We start from the raw sequence: 21136 nt of genomic DNA, 5'->3' as shown, positions 1-21136 counted from the left end.
GATCAGTCTGTATGGAGAGGGGCATGGAGAGCAATCTGTATGAAGGGGGGCATGGAGAGCAGTCTGTATAGAGGGGGGCATGGAAAGCAGTCTGTATGGAGGAGGACATGGAGAGCAGTCTGTATGGAGGAGGGCATGGAGAGCAGTCTGTATGGAGGCGGGCATGGAGAGCAGTCTGTATGGAGGGGGGCATGGAGAGCAGTCTGTATGGAGGGGGGCATGGAGAGCAGTCTGTATGGAGGGGGGCATGGAGAGCAGTCTGTATGGAGGAGGGTATGGAGAGCAGTCTGTATGGAGGAAGGCATGGAGAGCAGTCTGTATGGAGGAGGGCATGGAGAGCAGTCTGTATGGAGGGGACATGGAGATCAGTCTGTATGGAGGGGGGCATGGAGATCAGTCTGTATGGAGGAGGGCATGGAGAGCAGTCTGTATGGAGGAGGGCATGGAGAGCAGTCTGCATGGAGGAGGGCATGGAGAGCAGTCTGCATGGAGGGGGGCATGAAGAGCAGTCTGTATGGAGGAGGGCATGGAGAGCAGTCTGTATGGAGGGGGGCATGGAGAGCAGTCTGTATTGAGGAGGGCATGGAGAGCAGTCTGTATGGAGGGGGGCATGGAGAGCAGTCTGTATGAAGGAGACATGGGCAGCAGTCTATGGAGGGGGGCATAGAGAGCAGTCTTTATGGAGGGGGGCATGGAGAGCAGTCTGTATTGAGGGGGGCATGGAGAGCAGTCTGTATGGAGGGCGGCATGGAAAGCAGTCTGTATGGAGGGGGGCATGGAGAGCAGTCTGTATGGAGGGGGGCATGGAGAGCAGTCTGTATGGAGGAGGGCATGGAGAGCAGTCTGTATGGAGAAGGGCATGGAGAGTAGTCTGTATGGAGGGGGCATGGAGAGCAGTCTGTATGGAGGGGACATGGAGTGCAGTCTGTATGAAGGAGACATGGGGAGCAGTCTGTATGGAGGAGGGTATGGAGAGCAGTCTGTATGTAGAGGGGCATGGAGAGCAGTCTGTATGGAGGGGGCATAGAGAGCAGTCTGTATTGAGGGGGGCATGGAGAGCAGTCTGTATGGAGGAGGGCATGGACAGCAGTCTGTATGGAGGAGGGCATGGAGAGCAGTCTGTATGGAGGGGGGGCATGGAGAGCAGTATGTATGGAGGGGGGCATGGAGAGCAGTCTGTATGGAGGAGGGCATGGAGAGCAGTCTGTATGGAGGAGGGTATGGAGAGCAGTCTGTATGGAGGAGGGTATGGAGAGCAGTCTGTATGGAGGAAAGCATGGAGAGCAGTCTGTATGGAGAGGGGCATGTAGAGCAGTCTGTATGGAGAGGGGCATGGAGAGCAGTCTGTATGGAGGGGGGCATGGAGAGCAGTCTGTATGGAGGAGGGCATGGAGAGCAGTCTGTATGGAGGGGGGCATGGAGAGCAGTTTGTATGAAGGAGACATGGGGAGCAGTCTGTATGGAGGAGGGCATGGAGAGCAGTCTGTATGGAGGGGGGCATGGAGAGCAGTCTGTATGGAGGGGGGCATGAAGAGCAGTCTGTATGGAGGGGGGGCATGGAGAGCAGTCTGTATGGAGAGGGGCATGGAGAGCAGTCTGTATGGAGTAGGGCATGGAGAGCAGTCTGTATGGAGGAGGGCATGGAGAGCAGTCTTTATGGAGGAGGGCATGGAGAGTAGTCTGTATGGAGGAGGGCATGGAGAGCAGTCTGTATGGAGGGGACATGGAGATCAGTCTGTAAGGAGAGGGGCATGGAGAGCAGTCTGTATGGAGGGGGGCATGGAGAGCAGTCTGTATAGAGGGGGGCATGGAAAGCAGTCTGTATGGAGGAGGACATGGAGAGCAGTCTGTATGGAGGAGGGCATGGAGAGCAGTGTGTATGGAGGGGGGCATGGAGAGCAGTCTGTATGGAGGAGGGCATGGAGAGCAGTCTGCATGGAGGGGGGCTTGGAGAGCCGTCTGTATGGAGGGGGGCATGGAGAGCAGTCTCTATGAAGGAGACATGGGCAGCAGTCTATGGAGGGGGGCATAGAGAGCTGTCTGTATGGAGGGGGGCATGGAGAGCAGTCTGTATGGAGGGGGGCACGGAGAGCAGTCTGTATGGAGGGGGGCATGGAGAGCAGTCTGTATGGAGGGGGGCATGGAGAGCAGTCTATATGGAGGGGGGGCATGGAGAGCAGTCTGTATGGAGAGGGGCATGGAGAGCAGTCTGTATGGAGGAGGGCATGGAGAGCAGTCTGTATGGAGGAGGGCATGGAGAGCAGTCTGTATGGAGGAGGGCATGGAGAGCAGTCTTTATGGAGGAGGGCATGGAGAGTAGTCTGTATGGAGGAGGGCATGGAGAGCAGTCTGTATGGAGGGGACATTGAGATCAGTCTGTATGGAGGGGGCATGGAGAGCAGTCTGTATGGAGGGGGGCATGGAGAGCAGTCTGTATGGAGGGGGGCATGGAGAGTAGTCTGTATGGAGGGGGGCATGGAGAGCAGTCTGTATAGAGGGGGGCATGGAAAGCAGTCTGTATGGAGGAGGACATGGAGAGCAGTCTGTATGGAGGAGGGTATGGGGAGCAGTCTGTATGGAGGAGGGCATGGAGAGCAGTCTGTATGGAGGAGGGCATGGAGAGCAGTCTGTATGGAGGGGGGCATGGAGAGCAGTCTGTATGGAGTGGGGCATGGAGAGCAGTCTGTATGGAGGAGGGCATGGAGAGCAGTCTGCATGGAGGGGGGCATGGAGAGCAGTCTGTATGGAGGAGGGCATGGAGAGCAGTCTGTATGGAGGGGGGCATGGAGAGCAGTCTGTAGGAAGGAGACATGGGCATCAGTCTATGGAGGGGGGCATAGAGAGCAGTCTGTATGGCGGGGGGCATGGAGAGCAGTCTGTATGGAGGGGGGCATGGAGACCAGTCTGTATGGAGGGGGGCATGGAGAGCAGTCTGTATGGAGGAGGGCATGGAGGGCAGTCTGTATGGAGGGGGGCATGGAGAGCAGTCTGTATGGAGGGGGGCATGGAGAGCAGTCTGTATGGAGAGGGGCATGAAGAGCAGTCTGTATGGAGGGGGGCATGTAGAGCAGTCTGTATGGAGGAGGACATGGAGAGCAGTCTGTATGGAGGCGGTCATGGAGAGCAGTTTGTATGGAGGAGAGCATGGAGAGCAGTCTGTATGGAGGGGACATGGAGAGCAGTCTGTATGGAGGGAGGCATGGAGAGCAGTCTGTATGGAGGAGGGCATGGAGAGCAGTCTGTATGGAGGGGGTCATGGAGAGCAGTCTGTATGGAGGAGGGCATGGAAAGCAGTCTGTATGGAGGGGGTCATGGGGAGCAGTCTGTATGGAGGGGGCATGGAGAGCAGTCTGTATGGAGAGGGGCATGGAGAGCAGTCTGTATGGAGGAGGGCATGGAGAGCAGTCTGTATGGAGGAGGGCATGGAGAGCAGTCTGTATGGAGGGGACATGGAGATCAGTCTGTATGGAGAGGGGCATGGAGAGCAGTCTGTATGGAGGGGGGCATGGAGAGCAGTCTGTATAGAGGGGGGCATGGAAAGCAGTCTGTATGGAGGAGGACATGGAGAGCAGTCTGTATGGAGGAGGGCATGGAGAGCAGTCTGTATGGAGGAGGGTATGGAGAGCAGTCTGTATGGAGGAAGGCATGGAGAGCAGTCTGTATGGAGGGGGGCATGGAGAGCAGTCTGTATGGAGGAGGGCATGGAGAGCAGTCTGCATGGAGGGGGGCATGGAGAGCAGTCTGTATGGAGGAGGGCATGGAGAGCAGTCTGTATGGAGGGTGGCATGTAGAGCAGTCTGTATGGAGGGGGGGCATGGAGAGCAGTCTGTATGAAGGAGACATGGGCAGCAGTCTATGGAGGGGGGCATAGAGAGCAGTCTGTATGGAGGGGGGCATGGAGAGCAGTCTGTATGGAGGGGGGCATGGAGAGCAGTCTGTATGGAGGGGGGCATGGAGAGCAGTCTGTATGGAGGGGGGCATGGAGAGCAGTCTGTATGGAGGAGGGCATGGAGGGCAGTCTGTATGGAGGGGGGCATGGAGAGCAGTCTGTATGGAGGGGGGCATGGAGAGCAGTCTGTATGTAGAGGGGCATGAAGAGCAGTCTGTATGGAGGGGGCATGGAGAGCAGTCTGTATGGAGGGGGGCATGGAGAGCAGTCTGTATGGAGAGGGGCATGAAGAGCAGTCTGTATGGAGGGGGGCATGGAGAGCAGTATGTATGGAGGAGGGCATGGAGAGCAGTCTGTATGGAGGGGGGCATGGAGAGCAGTCTGTATATAGGGGGGCATGGAGAGCAGTCTGTATGGAGGAGGGCATGGAGAGCAGTCTGTATGGAGGGGGGCATGGAGAGCAGTCTGTATGGAGGAGGACATGGAGGGGGTATGGAGGAGGACATGGAGAGCAGTCTGTATGGAGGAGGACATGGAGAGCAGTCTGTATGGAGGGGGGCATGGAGAGCAGTCTGTATGGAGGGGGGCATGGAGAGCAGTCTGTATAGAGGGGGGCATGGAAAGCAGTCTGTATGGAGGGGGCATGGAGAGCAGTCTGTATGGAGGGGGGCATGGAGAGCAGTCTGTATGGAGGGGGGCATGGAGAGCAGTCTGTATAGAGGGGGGCATGGAAAGCAGTCTGTATGGAGGAGGACATGGAGAGCAGTCTGTATGGAGGAGGGCATGGAGAGCAGTGTGTATGGAGGGGGGCATGGAGAGCAGTCTGTATGGAGGAGGGCATGGAGAGCAGTCTGCATGGAGGGGGGCTTGGAGAGCCGTCTGTATGGAGGGGGGCATGGAGAGCAGTCTCTATGAAGGAGACATGGGCAGCAGTCTATGGAGGGGGGCATAGAGAGCTGTCTGTATGGAGGGGGGCATGGAGAGCAGTCTGTATGGAGGGGGGCACGGAGAGCAGTCTGTATGGAGGGGGGCATGGAGAGCAGTCTGTATGGAGGGGGGCATGGAGAGCAGTCTATATGGAGGGGGGGCATGGAGAGCAGTCTGTATGGAGAGGGGCATGGAGAGCAGTCTGTATGGAGGAGGGCATGGAGAGCAGTCTGTATGGAGGAGGGCATGGAGAGCAGTCTGTATGGAGGAGGGCATGGAGAGCAGTCTTTATGGAGGAGGGCATGGAGAGTAGTCTGTATGGAGGAGGGCATGGAGAGCAGTCTGTATGGAGGGGACATTGAGATCAGTCTGTATGGAGGGGGCATGGAGAGCAGTCTGTATGGAGGGGGGCATGGAGAGCAGTCTGTATGGAGGGGGGCATGGAGAGTAGTCTGTATGGAGGGGGGCATGGAGAGCAGTCTGTATAGAGGGGGGCATGGAAAGCAGTCTGTATGGAGGAGGACATGGAGAGCAGTCTGTATGGAGGAGGGTATGGGGAGCAGTCTGTATGGAGGACGGCATGGAGAGCAGTCTGTATGGAGGAGGGCATGGAGAGCAGTCTGTATGGAGGGGGGCATGGAGAGCAGTCTGTATGGAGTGGGGCATGGAGAGCAGTCTGTATGGAGGAGGGCATGGAGAGCAGTCTGCATGGAGGGGGGCATGGAGAGCAGTCTGTATGGAGGAGGGCATGGAGAGCAGTCTGTATGGAGGGGGGCATGGAGAGCAGTCTGTAGGAAGGAGACATGGGCATCAGTCTATGGAGGGGGGCATAGAGAGCAGTCTGTATGGCGGGGGGCATGGAGAGCAGTCTGTATGGAGGGGGGCATGGAGACCAGTCTGTATGGAGGGGGGCATGGAGGGCAGTCTGTATGGAGGGGGGCATGGAGAGCAGTCTGTATGGAGGGGGGCATGGAGAGCAGTCTGTATGGAGAGGGGCATGAAGAGCAGTCTGTATGGAGGGGGGCATGTAGAGCAGTCTGTATGGAGGAGGACATGGAGAGCAGTCTGTATGGAGGCGGTCATGGAGAGCAGTTTGTATGGAGGAGAGCATGGAGAGCAGTCTGTATGGAGGGGACATGGAGAGCAGTCTGTATGGAGGGAGGCATGGAGAGCAGTCTGTATGGAGGAGGGCATGGAGAGCAGTCTGTATGGAGGGGGTCATGGAGAGCAGTCTGTATGGAGGAGGGCATGGAAAGCAGTCTGTATGGAGGGGGTCATGGGGAGCAGTCTGTATGGAGGGGGCATGGAGAGCAGTCTGTATGGAGAGGGGCATGGAGAGCAGTCTGTATGGAGGAGGGCATGGAGAGCAGTCTGTATGGAGGAGGGCATGGAGAGCAGTCTGTATGGAGGGGACATGGAGATCAGTCTGTATGGAGAGGGGCATGGAGAGCAGTCTGTATGGAGGGGGGCATGGAGAGCAGTCTGTATAGAGGGGGGCATGGAAAGCAGTCTGTATGGAGGAGGACATGGAGAGCAGTCTGTATGGAGGAGGGCATGGAGAGCAGTCTGTATGGAGGAGGGTATGGAGAGCAGTCTGTATGGAGGAAGGCATGGAGAGCAGTCTGTATGGAGGGGGGCATGGAGAGCAGTCTGTATGGAGGAGGGCATGGAGAGCAGTCTGCATGGAGGGGGGCATGGAGAGCAGTCTGTATGGAGGAGGGCATGGAGAGCAGTCTGTATGGAGGGGGGCATGTAGAGCAGTCTGTATGGAGGGGGGGCATGGAGAGCAGTCTGTATGAAGGAGACATGGGCAGCAGTCTATGGAGGGGGGCATAGAGAGCAGTCTGTATGGAGGGGGGCATGGAGAGCAGTCTGTATGGAGGGGGGCATGGAGAGCAGTCTGTATGGAGGGGGGCATGGAGAGCAGTCTGTATGGAGGGGGGCATGGAGAGCAGTCTGTATGGAGGAGGGCATGGAGGGCAGTCTGTATGGAGGGGGGCATGGAGAGCAGTCTGTATGGAGGGGGGCATGGAGAGCAGTCTGTATGTAGAGGGGCATGAAGAGCAGTCTGTATGGAGGGGGCATGGAGAGCAGTCTGTATGGAGGGGGGCATGGAGAGCAGTCTGTATGGAGAGGGGCATGAAGAGCAGTCTGTATGGAGGGGGGCATGGAGAGCAGTATGTATGGAGGAGGGCATGGAGAGCAGTCTGTATGGAGGGGGGCATGGAGAGCAGTCTGTATATAGGGGGGCATGGAGAGCAGTCTGTATGGAGGAGGGCATGGAGAGCAGTCTGTATGGAGGGGGGCATGGAGAGCAGTCTGTATGGAGGAGGACATGGAGGGGGTATGGAGGAGGACATGGAGAGCAGTCTGTATGGAGGAGGACATGGAGAGCAGTCTGTATGGAGGAGGACATGGAGAGCAGTCTGTATGGAGGCGGGCATAGAGAGCAGTCTGTATGGAGGGGGGCATGGAGAGCAGTCTGTATGGAGGAGGACATGGAGAGCAGTCTGTATGGAGGAGTGCATGGAGAGCAGTCTGTATGGAGGCGGGCATAGAGAGCAGTCTGTATGGAGGGGGGCATGGAGAGCAGTCTGCATGGAGGGGAAATGGAGAGCAGTCTATGGAGAGGGGCATGGAGAGCAGTCTGTATGGAGGGGGGCATGGAGAGCAGTCTGTATGGAGGAGGGCATGGAGAGCAGTCTGTATGGAGGGGCCATGGAAAGCAGTCTGTATGGAGGAGGGGCATGGAGAGCAGTCTGTATGGAGGAGGGCATGGAGAGCAGTCTGTATGGAGGGGCCATGGAAAGCAGTCTGTATGGAGGGGGGCATGGAGAGCAGTCTGTATGGAGGGGGGCATGGAGAGCAGTCTGTATGGAGGAGGGCATGGAGAGCAGTCTGTATGGAGGAGGGCATGGAGAGCAGTCTGTATGGAGAAGGGCATGGAGAGCAGTCTGTATGGAGGGGGGCATGGAGAGCAGTCTGTATTGAGAGGGGGCATGGAAAGCAGTCTGTATGGAGGAGGGCATGGAGAGCAGTCTGTATGGAGGGGGGGCATGGAGAGCAGTCTGTATGGAGAGGGTCATGGAGAGCAGTCTGTATGGAGGGGGGCATAGAGAGCAGTCTGTATGGAGGGGGCATGGAGAGCAGTCTGTATGCAGGAGACATGGGGAGCAGTCTGTATGGAGGAGGGTATGGAGAGCAGTCTGTATGGAGAGGGGCATGGAGAGCAGTCTGTATGGAGGGGGGCATGGAGAATAGTCTGTATGGAGGAGGGCATGGAGAGCAGTCTGTATGGATGAGGGTATGGAGAGCAGTCTGTATGGAGGAAGGCATGGAGAGCAGTCTGTATGGAGGAGGGCATGGAGAGCAGTCTGTATGGAGGAGGGCATGGAGAGCAGTCTGTATGGAGGAGGGCATGGAGAGCAGTCTGTATGGAGGAGGGCATGGAGAGCAGTCTGTATGGAGGGGGTCATGGAAAGCAGTCTGTATGGAGGAGGGCATGGACAGCAGTCTGTATGGAGGAGGGCATGGAGAGCAGTCTGTATAGAGGGGGCATGGAGAGCAGTGTGTATGGAGGAGGGCATGGAGAGCAGTCTGTATGGAGGGGGTCATGGAGAGCAGTTTGTATGGAGGAGGGCATGGAGAGCAGTCTGTATGGAGGGAGGCATGGAGAGCAGTCTGTATGGAGGAGGGCATGGAGAGCAGTCTGTATGGAGGGGGTCATGGAGAGCAGTCTGTATGGAGGAGGGCATGTAGAGCAGTCTGTATGGAGGGGGGGCATGGAGAGCAGTCTGTATGGAGGGGGGCATGGAGAGCAGTCTGTATGGAGGGGGGCATGGAGAGCAGTTTGTATGGAGGAGGGCATGGAGAGCAGTCTGTATGGAAGAGGGCATGGAGAGCAGTCTGTATAGAGGAGGGCATGGAGAGTGGTCTGTATGGAGGGGGGCATGGAAAGCAGTCTGTATGGAGGAGGGTATGGAGAGCAGTCTGTATGGAGGAAGGCATGGAGAGCAGTCTGTATGGAGGGAGGCATGGATAGCAGTCTGTATGGAGGGGGGCATGGATAGCAGTCTGTATGGAGGGGGTCATGGAAAGCAGTCTGTATGGAGGGGGGGCATGGAGAGCAGTCTGTATGGAGGGGGGCATGGAGAGCAGTCTGTATGGAGGGGGGCATGGAGAGCAGTTTGTATGGAGGAGGGCATGGAGAGCAGTCTGTATGGAAGAGGGCATGGAGAGCAGTCTGTATAGAGGAGGGCATGGAGAGTGGTCTGTATGGAGGGGGGCATGGAAAGCAGTCTGTATGGAGGAGGGTATGGAGAGCAGTCTGTATGGAGGAAGGCATGGAGAGCAGTCTGTATGGAGGGAGGCATGGAGAGCAGTCTGTTTGGAGGGGGGCATGGATAGCAGTCTGTATGGAGGAGGGCATGGAGAGCAGTCTGTATGGAGGGGGGCATGGAGAGCAGTCTTTATGGAGGGGGGCATGGAGAGCAGTCTGTATGAAGAGAGACATGGGGAACAGTCTGTATGGAGGAGAGCATAGAGAGCAGTCTGTATGGAGAGAGGCATGGAGAGCAGTCTATGTGGAGAGAGGCATGGAGAGCAGTCTGTATGGAGGAGGGCATGGAGAGCAGTCTGTATGGAGGGGGGCATGGAGAGCAGTCTGTATGGAGGGGGGCATGGAGAGCAGTCTGTATGGAGGGGGGCATGGAGAGCGGTCTGTATGGAGGGGGGCATGAAGAGCAGTCTGTATGGAGGGGGGCATGGAGAGCAGTCTGTATGGAGAGAGGCATGGAGAGCAGTCTATATGGAGAGAGGCATGGAGAGCAGTCTGTATGGAGGGGGGCATGGAGAGCAGTCTGTATGGAGGGGGGCATGGAGAGCAGTCTGTATGGAGAGAGGCATGGAGAGCAGTCTATATGGAGAGAGGCATGGAGAGCAGTCTGTATGGAGGGGGGCATGGAGAGCAGTCTGTATGGAGGGGGGCATGGAGAGCAGTTTGTATGGAGGGGGGCATGGAGAGCAGTCTGTATGGAGGGAGGCATGGAGAGCAGTCTGTATGGAGGGGGGCATGGAGAGCAGTCTGTATTCAGGGGGCATGGAGAGAAGTCTGTATGGAGGGGGCATGGAGAGCAGTCTGTATGGAGGGGGGCATGGGGAGCAGTCTGTATGGAGGGGGGCATGGAGAGCAGTCTGTATGGAGGGGGGCATGGAGAGCAGTCTGTATGGAGGGGGGCATGGAGAGCAGTCTGTATGGAGGGGGGCATGGAGAGCAGTCTGTATGGAGGAGGGCATGGAGGGCAGTCTGTATGGAGGGGGGCATGGAGAGCAGTCTGTATGGAGGGGGGCATGGAGAGCAGTCTGTATGTAGAGGGGCATGAAGAGCAGTCTGTATGGAGGGGGCATGGAGAGCAGTCTGTATGGAGGGGGGCATGGAGAGCAGTCTGTATGGAGAGGGGCATGAAGAGCAGTCTGTATGGAGGGGGGCATGGAGAGCAGTATGTATGGAGGAGGGCATGGAGAGCAGTCTGTATGGAGGAGGGCATGGAGAGCAGTCTTTATGGAGGAGGGCATGGAGAGCAGTCTGGAGGAGGGCATGGAGAGCAGTCTGTATGGAGGGGACATGGAGATCAGTCTGTATGGAGAGGGGCATGGAGAGCAGTCTGTATGGAGGGGGGCATGGAGAGCAGTCTGTATATAGGGGGGCATGGAGAGCAGTCTGTATGGAGGAGGGCATGGAGAGCAGTCTGTATGGAGGGGGGCATGGAGAGCAGTCTGTATGGAGGAGGACATGGAGGGGGTATGGAGGAGGACATGGAGAGCAGTCTGTATGGAGGAGGACATGGAGAGCAGTCTGTATGGAGGAGGACATGGAGAGCAGTCTGTATGGAGGCGGGCATAGAGAGCAGTCTGTATGGAGGGGGGCATGGAGAGCAGTCTGTATGGAGGGGGTATGGAGAGCAGTCTGTATGGAGGAGTGCATGAAGAACAGTCTGCATGGAGGGGAAATGGAGAGCAGTCTATGGAGAGGGGCATGGAGAGCAGTCTGTATGGAGGGGGGCATGGAGAGCAGTCTGTATGGAGGAGGGCATGGAGAGCAGTCTGTATGGAGGGGCCATGGAAAGCAGTCTATATGGAGGGGGGCATGGAGAGCAGTCTGTATGGAGGGGGGCATGGAGAGCAGTCTGTATGGAGGAGGGCATGGAGAGCAGTCTGTATGGAGAAGGGCATGGAGAGCAGTCTGTATTGAGAGGGGGCATGGAAAGCAGTCTGTATGGAGGGGGGCATGGAGAGCAGTCTGTATGGAGGGGGGGCATGGAGAGCAGTCTGTATGGAGAGGGTCATGGAGAGCAGTCTGTATGGAGGGGGGCATAGAGAGCTGTCTGTATGGAGGGGGCATGGAGAGCAGTCTGTATGCAGGAGACATGGGGAGCAGTCTGTATGGAGGAGGGTATGGAGAGCAGTCTGTATGGAGAGAGGCATGGAGAGCAGTCTGTATGGAGGGGGGCATGGAGAGCAGTCTGTATGGAGGAGGGCATGGAGAGCAGTCTGTATGGAGGAGGGTATGGAGAGCAGTCTGTATGGAGGAAGGCATGGAGAGCAGTCTGTATGGAGGGGGTCATGGAGAGCAGTCTGTATGGAGGAGGGCATGGAGAGCAGTCTGTATGGAGGGGGTCATGGGGAGCAGTCTGTATGGAGAGGGGCATGGAGAGCAGTCTGTATGGAGAGGGGCATGGAGAGCAGTCTGTATGGAGGAGGGCATGGAGAGCAGTCTGTATGGAGGAGGGCATGGAGAGCAGTCTGTATGGAGGGGACATGGAGATCAGTCTGTATGGAGAGGGGCATGGAGAGCAGTCTGTATGGAGGGGGGCATGGAGAGCAGTCTGTATAGAGGGGGGCATGGAAAGCAGTCTGTATGGAGGAGGACATGGAGAGCAGTCTGTATGGAGGAGGGCATGGAGAGCAGTCTGTATGGAGGAGGGTATGGAGAGCAGTCTGTATGGAGGAAGGCATGGAGAGCAGTCTGTATGGAGGGGGGCATGGAGAGCAGTCTGTATGGAGGAGGGCATGGAGAGCAGTCTGCATGGAGGGGGGCATGGAGAGCAGTCTGTATGGAGGAGGGCATGGAGAGCAGTCTGTATGGAGGGGGGCATGTAGAGCAGTCTGTATGGAGGGGGGGCATGGAGAGCAGTCTGTATGAAGGAGACATGGGCAGCAGTCTATGGAGGGGGGCATAGAGAGCAGTCTGTATGGAGGGGGGCATGGAGAGCAGTCTGTATGGAGGGGGGCATGGAGAGCAGTCTCTATGGAGGGGGGCATGGAGAGCAGTCTGTATGGAGGAGGGCATGGAGGGCAGTCTGTATGGAGGGGGGCATGGAGAGCAGTCTGTATGGAGGGGGGCATGGAGAGCAGTCTGTATGTAGAGGGGCATGAAGAGCAGTCTGTATGGAGGGGGCATGGAGAGCAGTCTGTATGGAGGGGGGCATGGAGAGCAGTCTGTATGGAGAGGGGCATGAAGAGCAGTCTGTATGGAGGGGGGCATGGAGAGCAGTATGTATAGAGGAGGGCATGGAGAGCAGTCTGTATGGAGGAGGGCATGGAGAGCAGTCATTATGGAGGAGGGCATGGAGAGCAGTCTGTATGGAGGAGGGCATGGAGAGCAGTCTGTATGGAGGGGACATGGAGATCAGTCTGTATGGAGAGGGGCATGGAGAGCAGTCTGTATGGAGGGGGGCATGGAGAGCAGTCTGTATATAGGGGGGCATGGAGAGCAGTCTGTATGGAGGAGGGCATGGAGAGCAGTCTGTATGGAGGGGGGCATGGAGAGCAGTCTGTATGGAGGAGGACATGGAGGGGGTATGGAGGAGGACATGGAGAGCAGTCTGTATGGAGGAGGACATGGAGAGCAGTCTGTATGGAGGAGGACATGGAGAGCAGTCTGTATGGAGGAGGGTATGGAGAGCAGTCTGTATGGAGGGGGTCATGGAGAGCAGTCTGTATGGAGGAGGGCATGGAGAGCAGTCTGTATGGAGGGGGTCATGGGGAGCAGTCTGTATGGAGAGGGGCATGGAGAGCAGTCTGTATGGAGAGGGGCATGGAGAGCAGTCTGTATGGAGGAGGGCATGGAGAGCAGTCTGTATGGAGGAGGGCATGGAGAGCAGTCTGTATGGAGGGGACATGGAGATCAGTCTGTATGGAGAGGGGCATGGAGAGCAGTCTGTATGGAGGGGGGCATGGAGAGCAGTCTGTATAGAGGGGGGCATGGAAAGCAGTCTGTATGGAGGAGGACATGGAGAGCAGTCTGTATGGAGGAGGGCATGGAGAGCAGTCTGTATGGAGGAGGGTATGGAGAGCAGTCTGTATGGAGGAAGGCATGGAGAGCAGTCTGTATGGAGGGGGGCATGGAGAGCAGTCTGTATGGAGGAGGGCATGGAGAGCAGTCTGCATGGAGGGGGGCATGGAGAGCAGTCTGTATGGAGGAGGGCATGGAGAGCAGTCTGTATGGAGGGGGGCATGTAGAGCAGTCTGTATGGAGGGGGGGCATGGAGAGCAGTCTGTATGAAGGAGACATGGGCAGCAGTCTATGGAGGGGGGCATAGAGAGCAGTCTGTATGGAGGGGGGCATGGAGAGCAGTCTGTATGGAGGGGGGCATGGAGAGCAGTCTCTATGGAGGGGGGCATGGAGAGCAGTCTGTATGGAGGAGGGCATGGAGGGCAGTCTGTATGGAGGGGGGCATGGAGAGCAGTCTGTATGGAGGGGGGCATGGAGAGCAGTCTGTATGTAGAGGGGCATGAAGAGCAGTCTGTATGGAGGGGGCATGGAGAGCAGTCTGTATGGAGGGGGGCATGGAGAGCAGTCTGTATGGAGAGGGGCATGAAGAGCAGTCTGTATGGAGGGGGGCATGGAGAGCAGTATGTATAGAGGAGGGCATGGAGAGCAGTCTGTATGGAGGAGGGCATGGAGAGCAGTCATTATGGAGGAGGGCATGGAGAGCAGTCTGTATGGAGGAGGGCATGGAGAGCAGTCTGTATGGAGGGGACATGGAGATCAGTCTGTATGGAGAGGGGCATGGAGAGCAGTCTGTATGGAGGGGGGCATGGAGAGCAGTCTGTATATAGGGGGGCATGGAGAGCAGTCTGTATGGAGGAGGGCATGGAGAGCAGTCTGTATGGAGGGGGGCATGGAGAGCAGTCTGTATGGAGGAGGACATGGAGGGGGTATGGAGGAGGACATGGAGAGCAGTCTGTATGGAGGAGGACATGGAGAGCAGTCTGTATGGAGGAGGACATGGAGAGCAGTCTGTATGGAGGCGGGCATAGAGAGCAGTCTGTATGGAGGGGGGCATGGAGAGCAGTCTGTATGGAGGGGGTATGGAGAGGAGTCTGTATGGAGGAGTGCATGAAGAACAGTCTGCATGGAGGGGAAATGGAGAGCAGTCTATGGAGAGGGGCATGGAGAGCAGTCTGTATGGAGGGGGGCATGGAGAGCAGTCTGTATGGAGGAGGGCATGGAGAGCAGTCTGTATGGAGGGGCCATGGAAAGCAGTCTGTATGGAGGAGGGGCATGGAGAGCAGTCTGTATGGAGGAGGGCATGGAGAGCAGTCTGTATGGAGGAGGGCATGGAGAGCAGTCTGTATGGAGGAGGGTATGGAGAGCAGTCTGTATGGAGGGGCCATGGAAAGCAGTCTGTATGGAGGGGGGCATGGAGAGCAGTCTGTATGGAGGGGGGCATGGAGAGCAGTCTGTATGGAGGAGGGCATGGAGAGCAGTCTGTATGGAGGAGGGCATGGAGACCAGTCTGTATGGAGAAGGGCATGGAGAGCAGTCTGTATGGAGGGGGGCATGGAGAGCAGTCTGTATTGAGAGGGGGCATGGAAAGCAGTCTGTATGGAGGAGGGCATGGAGAGCAGTCTGTATGGAGGGGGGGCATGGAGAGCAGTCTGTATGGAGAGGGTCATGGAGAGCAGTCTGTATGGAGGGGGGCATAGAGAGCAGTCTGTATGGAGGGGGCATGGAGAGCAGTCTGTATGCAGGAGACATGGGGAGCAGTCTGTATGGAGGAGGGTATGGAGAGCAGTCTGTATGGAGAGGGGCATGGAGAGCAGTCTGTATGGAGGGGGGCATGGAGAATAGTCTGTATGGAGGAGGGCATGGAGAGCAGTCTGTATGGATGAGGGTATGGAGAGCAGTCTGTATGGAGGAAGGCATGGAGAGCAGTCTGTATGGAGGAGGGCATGGAGAGCAGTCTGTATGGAGGAGGGCATGGAGAGCAGTCTGTATGGAGGAGGGCATGGAGAGCAGTCTGTATGGAAGAGGGCATGGAGAGCAGTCTGTATGGAGGGGGTCATGGAAAGCAGTCTGTATGGAGGAGGGCATGGACAGCAGTCTGTATGGAGGAGGGCATGGAGAGCAGTCTGTATAGAGGGGGGCATGGAGAGCAGTGTGTATGGAGGAGGGCATGGAGAGCAGTCTGTATGGAGGGGGTCATGGAGAGCAGTTTGTATGGAGGAGGGCATGGAGAGCAGTCTGTATGGAGGAGACATGGAGAGCAGTCTGTATGGAGGGAGGCATGGAGAGCAGTCTGTATGGAGGAGGGCATGGAGAGCAGTCTGTATGGAGGAGGGCATGGAGAGCAGTCTGTATGGAGGGGGTCATGGAAAGCAGTCTGTATGGAGGAGGGCATGGACAGCAGTCTGTATGGAGGAGGGCATGGAGAGCAGTCTGTATAGAGGGGGGCATGGAGAGCAGTGTGTATGGAGGAGGGCATGGAGAGCAGTCTGTATGGAGGGGGTCATGGAGAGCAGTTTGTATGGAGGAGGGCATGGAGAGCAGTCTGTATGGAGGAGACATGGAGAGCAGTCTGTATGGAGGGAGGCATGGAGAGCAGTCTGTATGGAGGAGGGCATGGAGAGCAGTCTGTATGGAGGGGGTCATGGAGAGCAGTCTGTATGGAGGAGGGCATGGAGAGCAGTCTGTATGGAGGGGGTCATGGAAAGCAGTCTGTATGGAGGGGGGGCATGGAGAGCAGTCTGTATGGAGGGGGGCATGGAGAGCAGTCTGTATGGAGGGGGGCATGGAGAGCAGTTTGTATGGAGGAGGGCATGGAGAGCAGTCTGTATGGAAGAGGGCATGGAGAGCAGTCTGTATAGAGGAGGGCTTGGATAGTGGTCTGTATGGAGGGGGGCATGGAAAGCAGTCTGTATGGAGGAGGGTATGGAGAGCAGTCTGTATGGAGGAAGGCATGGAGAGCAGTCTGTATGGAGGGAGGCATGGAGAGCAGTCTGTATGGAGGGGGGCATGGATAGCAGTCTGTATGGAGGAGGGCATGGAGAGCAGTCTGTATGGAGGGGGGCATGGAGAGCAGTCTTTATGGAGGGGGGCATGGAGAGCAGTCTGTATGAAGAGAGACATGGGGAACAGTCTGTATGGAGGAGAGCATAGAGAGCAGTCTGTATGGAGGGGGGCATGGAGAGCAGTCTGTATGGAGAGAGGCATGGAGAGCAGTCTATGTGGAGAGAGGCATGGAGAGCAGTCTGTATGGAGGAGGGCATGGAGAGCAGTCTGTATGGAGGGGGGCATGGAGAGCAGTCTGTATGGAGGGGGGCATGGAGAGCAGTCTGTATGGAGGGGGGCATGGAGAGCGGTCTGTATGGAGGGGGGCATGAAGAGCAGTCTGTATGGAGGGGGGCATGGAGAGCAGTCTGTATGGAGAGAGGCATGGAGAGCAGTCTATATGGAGAGAGGCATGGAGAGCAGTCTGTATGGAGGGGGGCATGGAGAGCAGTCTGTATGGAGGGGGGCATGGAGAGCAGTCTGTATGGAGAGAGGCATGGAGAGCAGTCTATATGGAGAGAGGCATGGAGAGCAGTCTGTATGGAGGGGGGCATGGAGAGCAGTCTGTATGGAGGGGGGCATGGAGAGCAGTTTGTATGGAGGGGGGCATGGAGAGCAGTCTGTATGGAGGGGGGCATGGAGAGCAGTCTGTATGGAGGGGGGGCATGGAGAGCAGTCTGTATTCAGGGGGCATGGAGAGAAGTCTGTATGGAGGGGGCATGGAGAGCAGTCTGTATGGAGGGGGGCATGGGGAGCAGTCTGTATGGAGGGGGGCATGGAGAGCAGTCTGTATGGAGGGGGGCATGGAGAGAAGTCTGTATGGAGGGGGCATGGAGAGCAGTCTGTATGGAGGGGGGCATGGAGAGCAGTCTGTATGGAGGGGGGGCATGGAGAGCAGTCTGTATGGAGGGGGGCATGGAGAGCAGTCTGTATGGAGGGGGGGCATGGAGAGCAGTCTGTATGGAGGGGGGCATGGAGAGAAGTCTGTATGGAGGGGGCATGGAGAGCAGTCTGTATGGAGGGGGGCATGGAGAGCAGTCTGTATGGAGGGGGGCATGGAGAGCAGTTTGTATGGAGGGGGGCATGGAGAGCAGTCTGTATGGAGGGGGGCATGGAGAGCAGTCTGTATGGAGGGGGGCATGGAGAGCAGTCTGTATGGAGGGGGGCATGGAGAGCAGTCTGTATGGAGGGGGCATGGAGAGCAGTCTGTATGGAGGGGGGCATGGGGAGCAGTCTGTATGGAGGGGGGCATGGAGAGCAGTCTGTATGGAGGGGGGCATGGAGAGAAGTCTGTATGGAGGGGGCATGGAGAGCAGTCTGTATGGAGGGGGGCATGGAGAGCAGTCTGTATGGAGGGGGGGGCATGGAGAGCAGTCTGTATGGAGGGGGGCATGGAGAGCAGTCTGTATGGAGGGGGGGCATGGAGAGCAGTCTGTATGGAGGGGGGCATGGAGAGAAGTCTGTATGGAGGGGGCATGGAGAGCAGTCTGTATGGAGGGGGGCATGGAGAGCAGTCTGTATGGAGGGGGCATGGAGAGAAGTCTGTATGGAGGGGGGCATGGGGAGCAGTGTTAGAGATAGGGAGTATGGACGCAGCCTGTGTAAGAGATGGAGGATTTGGGGCATATTACACAAATCATACTCATTGATTACAAAAGGCACTTCTGACAGCGAGACCGCTCACTCCTTATAGTTAGGTTGTCTGATGTATGACAACTCAATATTTTTATTTAAGACATCTTATATATTGCAGAAGAGCAGGGAGAGGACCCGGTGACTTTAGCTGTGGCACTACGAGCGGCCCGGAACGATCTTACAAAAACTCAAGTTTTATTGAACACATTACAAGCTGATTATGGGGATGTTGTACCCAGAAGAGACTTCGAGAATCAGGAGAAACATCTCGCTACATGTGTAGAAAAGGCAAGCCTTCATATATGACTGTATATTATTTTGATACTGGTTGTGGTATTTTTTATGTATTATTTTTGTGTTAGTTGAAAACACTGTGATTAATGAATACATGAATTTTACTATTGTTATGTATAAAAAAAAGCAAAGTGCTTAGTTAATATTTTGTGAACAAAAAGCGTAAAAGCCATCAAGCTGCAGCAAGGTGACCTTATAGTGATGGACCATAACCCTATTGTCCCAACTCTCTATGTGCCCAGAACAGCCTCAAATGGGAAGAACTATGACCAGGCCGAGCTCTGAGCTAGGAGTTTAGTCACTAGAGTTAAGGGTGCATTACACACTGCGACATCACCAGGGGCAGACTGGGGTGTCTGGGGCCCACCAGGGGAATTGACTCCAGAGGCCCACCCTACAGATAAATATAAACACCCATTAGCGTTATCCCCATTATTGTGCTGCTTTCACTGTATACACAGGCGGCTCCTGCACATCTATATTGTGCACCATAACTGGGATGTACAATTAATAGTAGTTTGCAGTAATGGGGTCTTTGGTGAAAACAAGTTATCACCGATCCACAGGTTAGGTTGGTGATAACTTATTGATCGGTGGAACCAGACCAGTGGAAACTGCACCGATCGGAAGATTGGGGAACTTTTTGCAGCGGCAGGTGGGATGTGTGACCGCAGCTCCATTCATCCTCTGTGGGGTGGGATGTGTGACCGCAGCTCCATTCATCCTCTGTGGGGTGGGATGTGTGACCGCAGCTCCATTCATCCTCTGTCGGGTGGGGTGTGTGACCGCAGCTCCATTCATCCTCTGTAGGGCAGCCAGATAATAACAAGCGCAGCGCTCACAGCCACTGAGGGAATGAATGGATCAGGGGTCGAGTCGAACACGAGCTCCAGTGTAATGGGGGATAAAAGTTGCACGATCGGTGCAGGTCCCAGCAATCAGACCCCACTGATGAATAGGTTATCACTTATCCTTAGGCCACGTTCACACGTTCAGTATTTGGTCATTGTCTTACATCAGTATTTGTAGCCAAATCCAGGAGTGGGTGATAAATACAGAAGTGGTGCCCGTGTTTCTATTACACTTTTTCTCTGATTTTACCGCTCCTGGTTTTGGCTTCAAATACTGAGGTAGAAAAACTCACTGAATACTCAGTGTGTGCACGTGGCCTTAGTAAAGGTGATTACTTGTTTTCACTGGAGAACCTCTGTAAGTGCATATTTACTGCAGTGTATTTTGCTCCTCTCCAAAATAGCCCCACAAAGTGACCCTTTCCAAAATGTCCCCCAAAAATGTGCCCTTTTTATAATATCTCCCCCAACTACTTCCCTGTATAAATTCCCCCCCTCCTCAGTATACTATGCTGCCTTCCACAATCTTTGATGCCTCATAATGTCCCCCATTGCCCTATAATGTCCCAATTTCTTTCATAACGCCCCCCACTGACCTACAATGTCCCAATTTGCTTCATAGAAGAGATGAATCCAGCGAGCCAAAGTTGTAGTAGATAAAAAGTTTCTTTAGTCTTTATTTCAATCATATTAAAAAAAGTCTTTGTCCATAGCAGCATAAATGATGACAGACAGAGGTAGGAAAAGTTTCTGCTGGCGCACGACAGTTACAGCGGGGAGAATCATAAGAGAGGGAGCGCGCTGCTCACTCTCTCATCATTGCTCTCAATTGTATCGGCACCTGGGATGCCGATATAATTGAAAGCGCGATCCTCGGCCGTGGGGGGCCGGTGACAGCGTGGCCACCGGGCCCCCCTGAGTAGCGGTGCGCCACTCCTGCCACCGCGAGTGGGCCCCCCCCAGCAGCTCAGGGCCCCGGCATTTGACCGGGTTTGCGGGGTGCTGGCACTGACAGTGACAGCAGGGAGATCGCTCTCCCTGCTTGCCGCTGCAGAGAGAATGGGATTGTCACTAATCATATTGGCAATGTGCCGATATGATTAGTGAAATTACCGGCCGGGAGGGCCTCTCACACATATCCATAGGGGCCCAGGGGGGGTAAGGGGGCGTGGCCTAGGGGGCGTGGCCATCAATAGGAGGGGCCCACCGGGGGTTCTCCCGACCTCCTGGTGGGCCAGTCCGCCCCTGGACATCACTAACGATATATCGTCAAGGTCACGTCATTAGTGACGCACATCCGGCGCTGTTAGCGACATCGCAGCGCGTGACACCAAGATCAACAAGCACAAAAACGTGAAAAATCGTTGCTTTTACAAATATCGTTGCTGCCACAGGTACGATGTTGTTCGTCGTTCCTGCGGCAGCACACATCGCTATGTGTGACACCGCAGGAATGAGGAACATCTCCTTACCTACGTCCACCGGCAATGAGGAAGGAAGGAGGTGGGCGGCATGTTCCGGCCGCTCATTTCCGCCCCTTTTCTGCTATTGGACGGCTGCCGTGTGACGTCGCTGTGACGCCGCACAAACCGCCCCCTTAGAACGGAGGCGGATTGCCGGCCAGAGCGACGTGGCAGGGAAGGTAAGTCCATGTGACGGGTGTTAGCGATGTTGTGCGCCACGGGCCAGCGATTTGCTCGTGACGCACAACCGACGGGGGCGGGTACGCTTGCTAGCGATATTGGTAACGATATCGCAGAGTGTAAAGTACCCTTTAAGGCCCCGTTACACGCTAAGATTTATCTGATATGTCGTCGGGGTCACGGTTTTCGTGACGCACTTCCGTCGTCATTAGCGATGTTGCGTCTGACACCTACGAGCGAATCTAAACGATCTTAAAAATAGCGAAAATCGTTGATACGTCGTTCATTTTCAAAATATTGTTTGTCGTTTGTAACGCAGCAGTCATATTGCTACATTTGACACCCTGCAAATGACGAACAACATCATTAGTGCGTCCGTCATCAGCAGCGACGCGGACGTGTCGTTACGAGCAATGCTCCACGCCTCCTCCACTCTGATTGGTGGTCCCAACTGCGTTCTGATTTTACAGCCATGGTTGATGCTATGGACAATTATACGCCTCTGTCATTGCCGGAATCGTTGGGAGGAATTGTCGCGGGCGGGGAGGAGGGTGTCAGCACA

General features: G+C 55.9%; 1 protein-coding gene across 1 annotated transcript in view; it reads left to right on the top strand.

Annotated features, from left to right (window-relative positions):
- Positions 1–21136, top strand: part of TSNAXIP1 (translin associated factor X interacting protein 1) — a 152399-nt gene that overhangs the window by 100422 nt on the left and 30841 nt on the right. Inside the window, exon 8 of the mRNA XM_075326825.1 lies at positions 17905–18074. Coding sequence (XP_075182940.1) covers positions 17905–18074 — 170 coding nt within the window. The remainder of the gene's footprint in view (positions 1–17904; positions 18075–21136) is intronic.

This window comes from Anomaloglossus baeobatrachus, chromosome 10, assembly GCF_048569485.1.
Source record: "Anomaloglossus baeobatrachus isolate aAnoBae1 chromosome 10, aAnoBae1.hap1, whole genome shotgun sequence".
Taxonomy (NCBI): domain Eukaryota; kingdom Metazoa; phylum Chordata; class Amphibia; order Anura; family Aromobatidae; genus Anomaloglossus; species Anomaloglossus baeobatrachus.
This window is presented reverse-complemented; position numbering and strand designations above follow the sequence as displayed.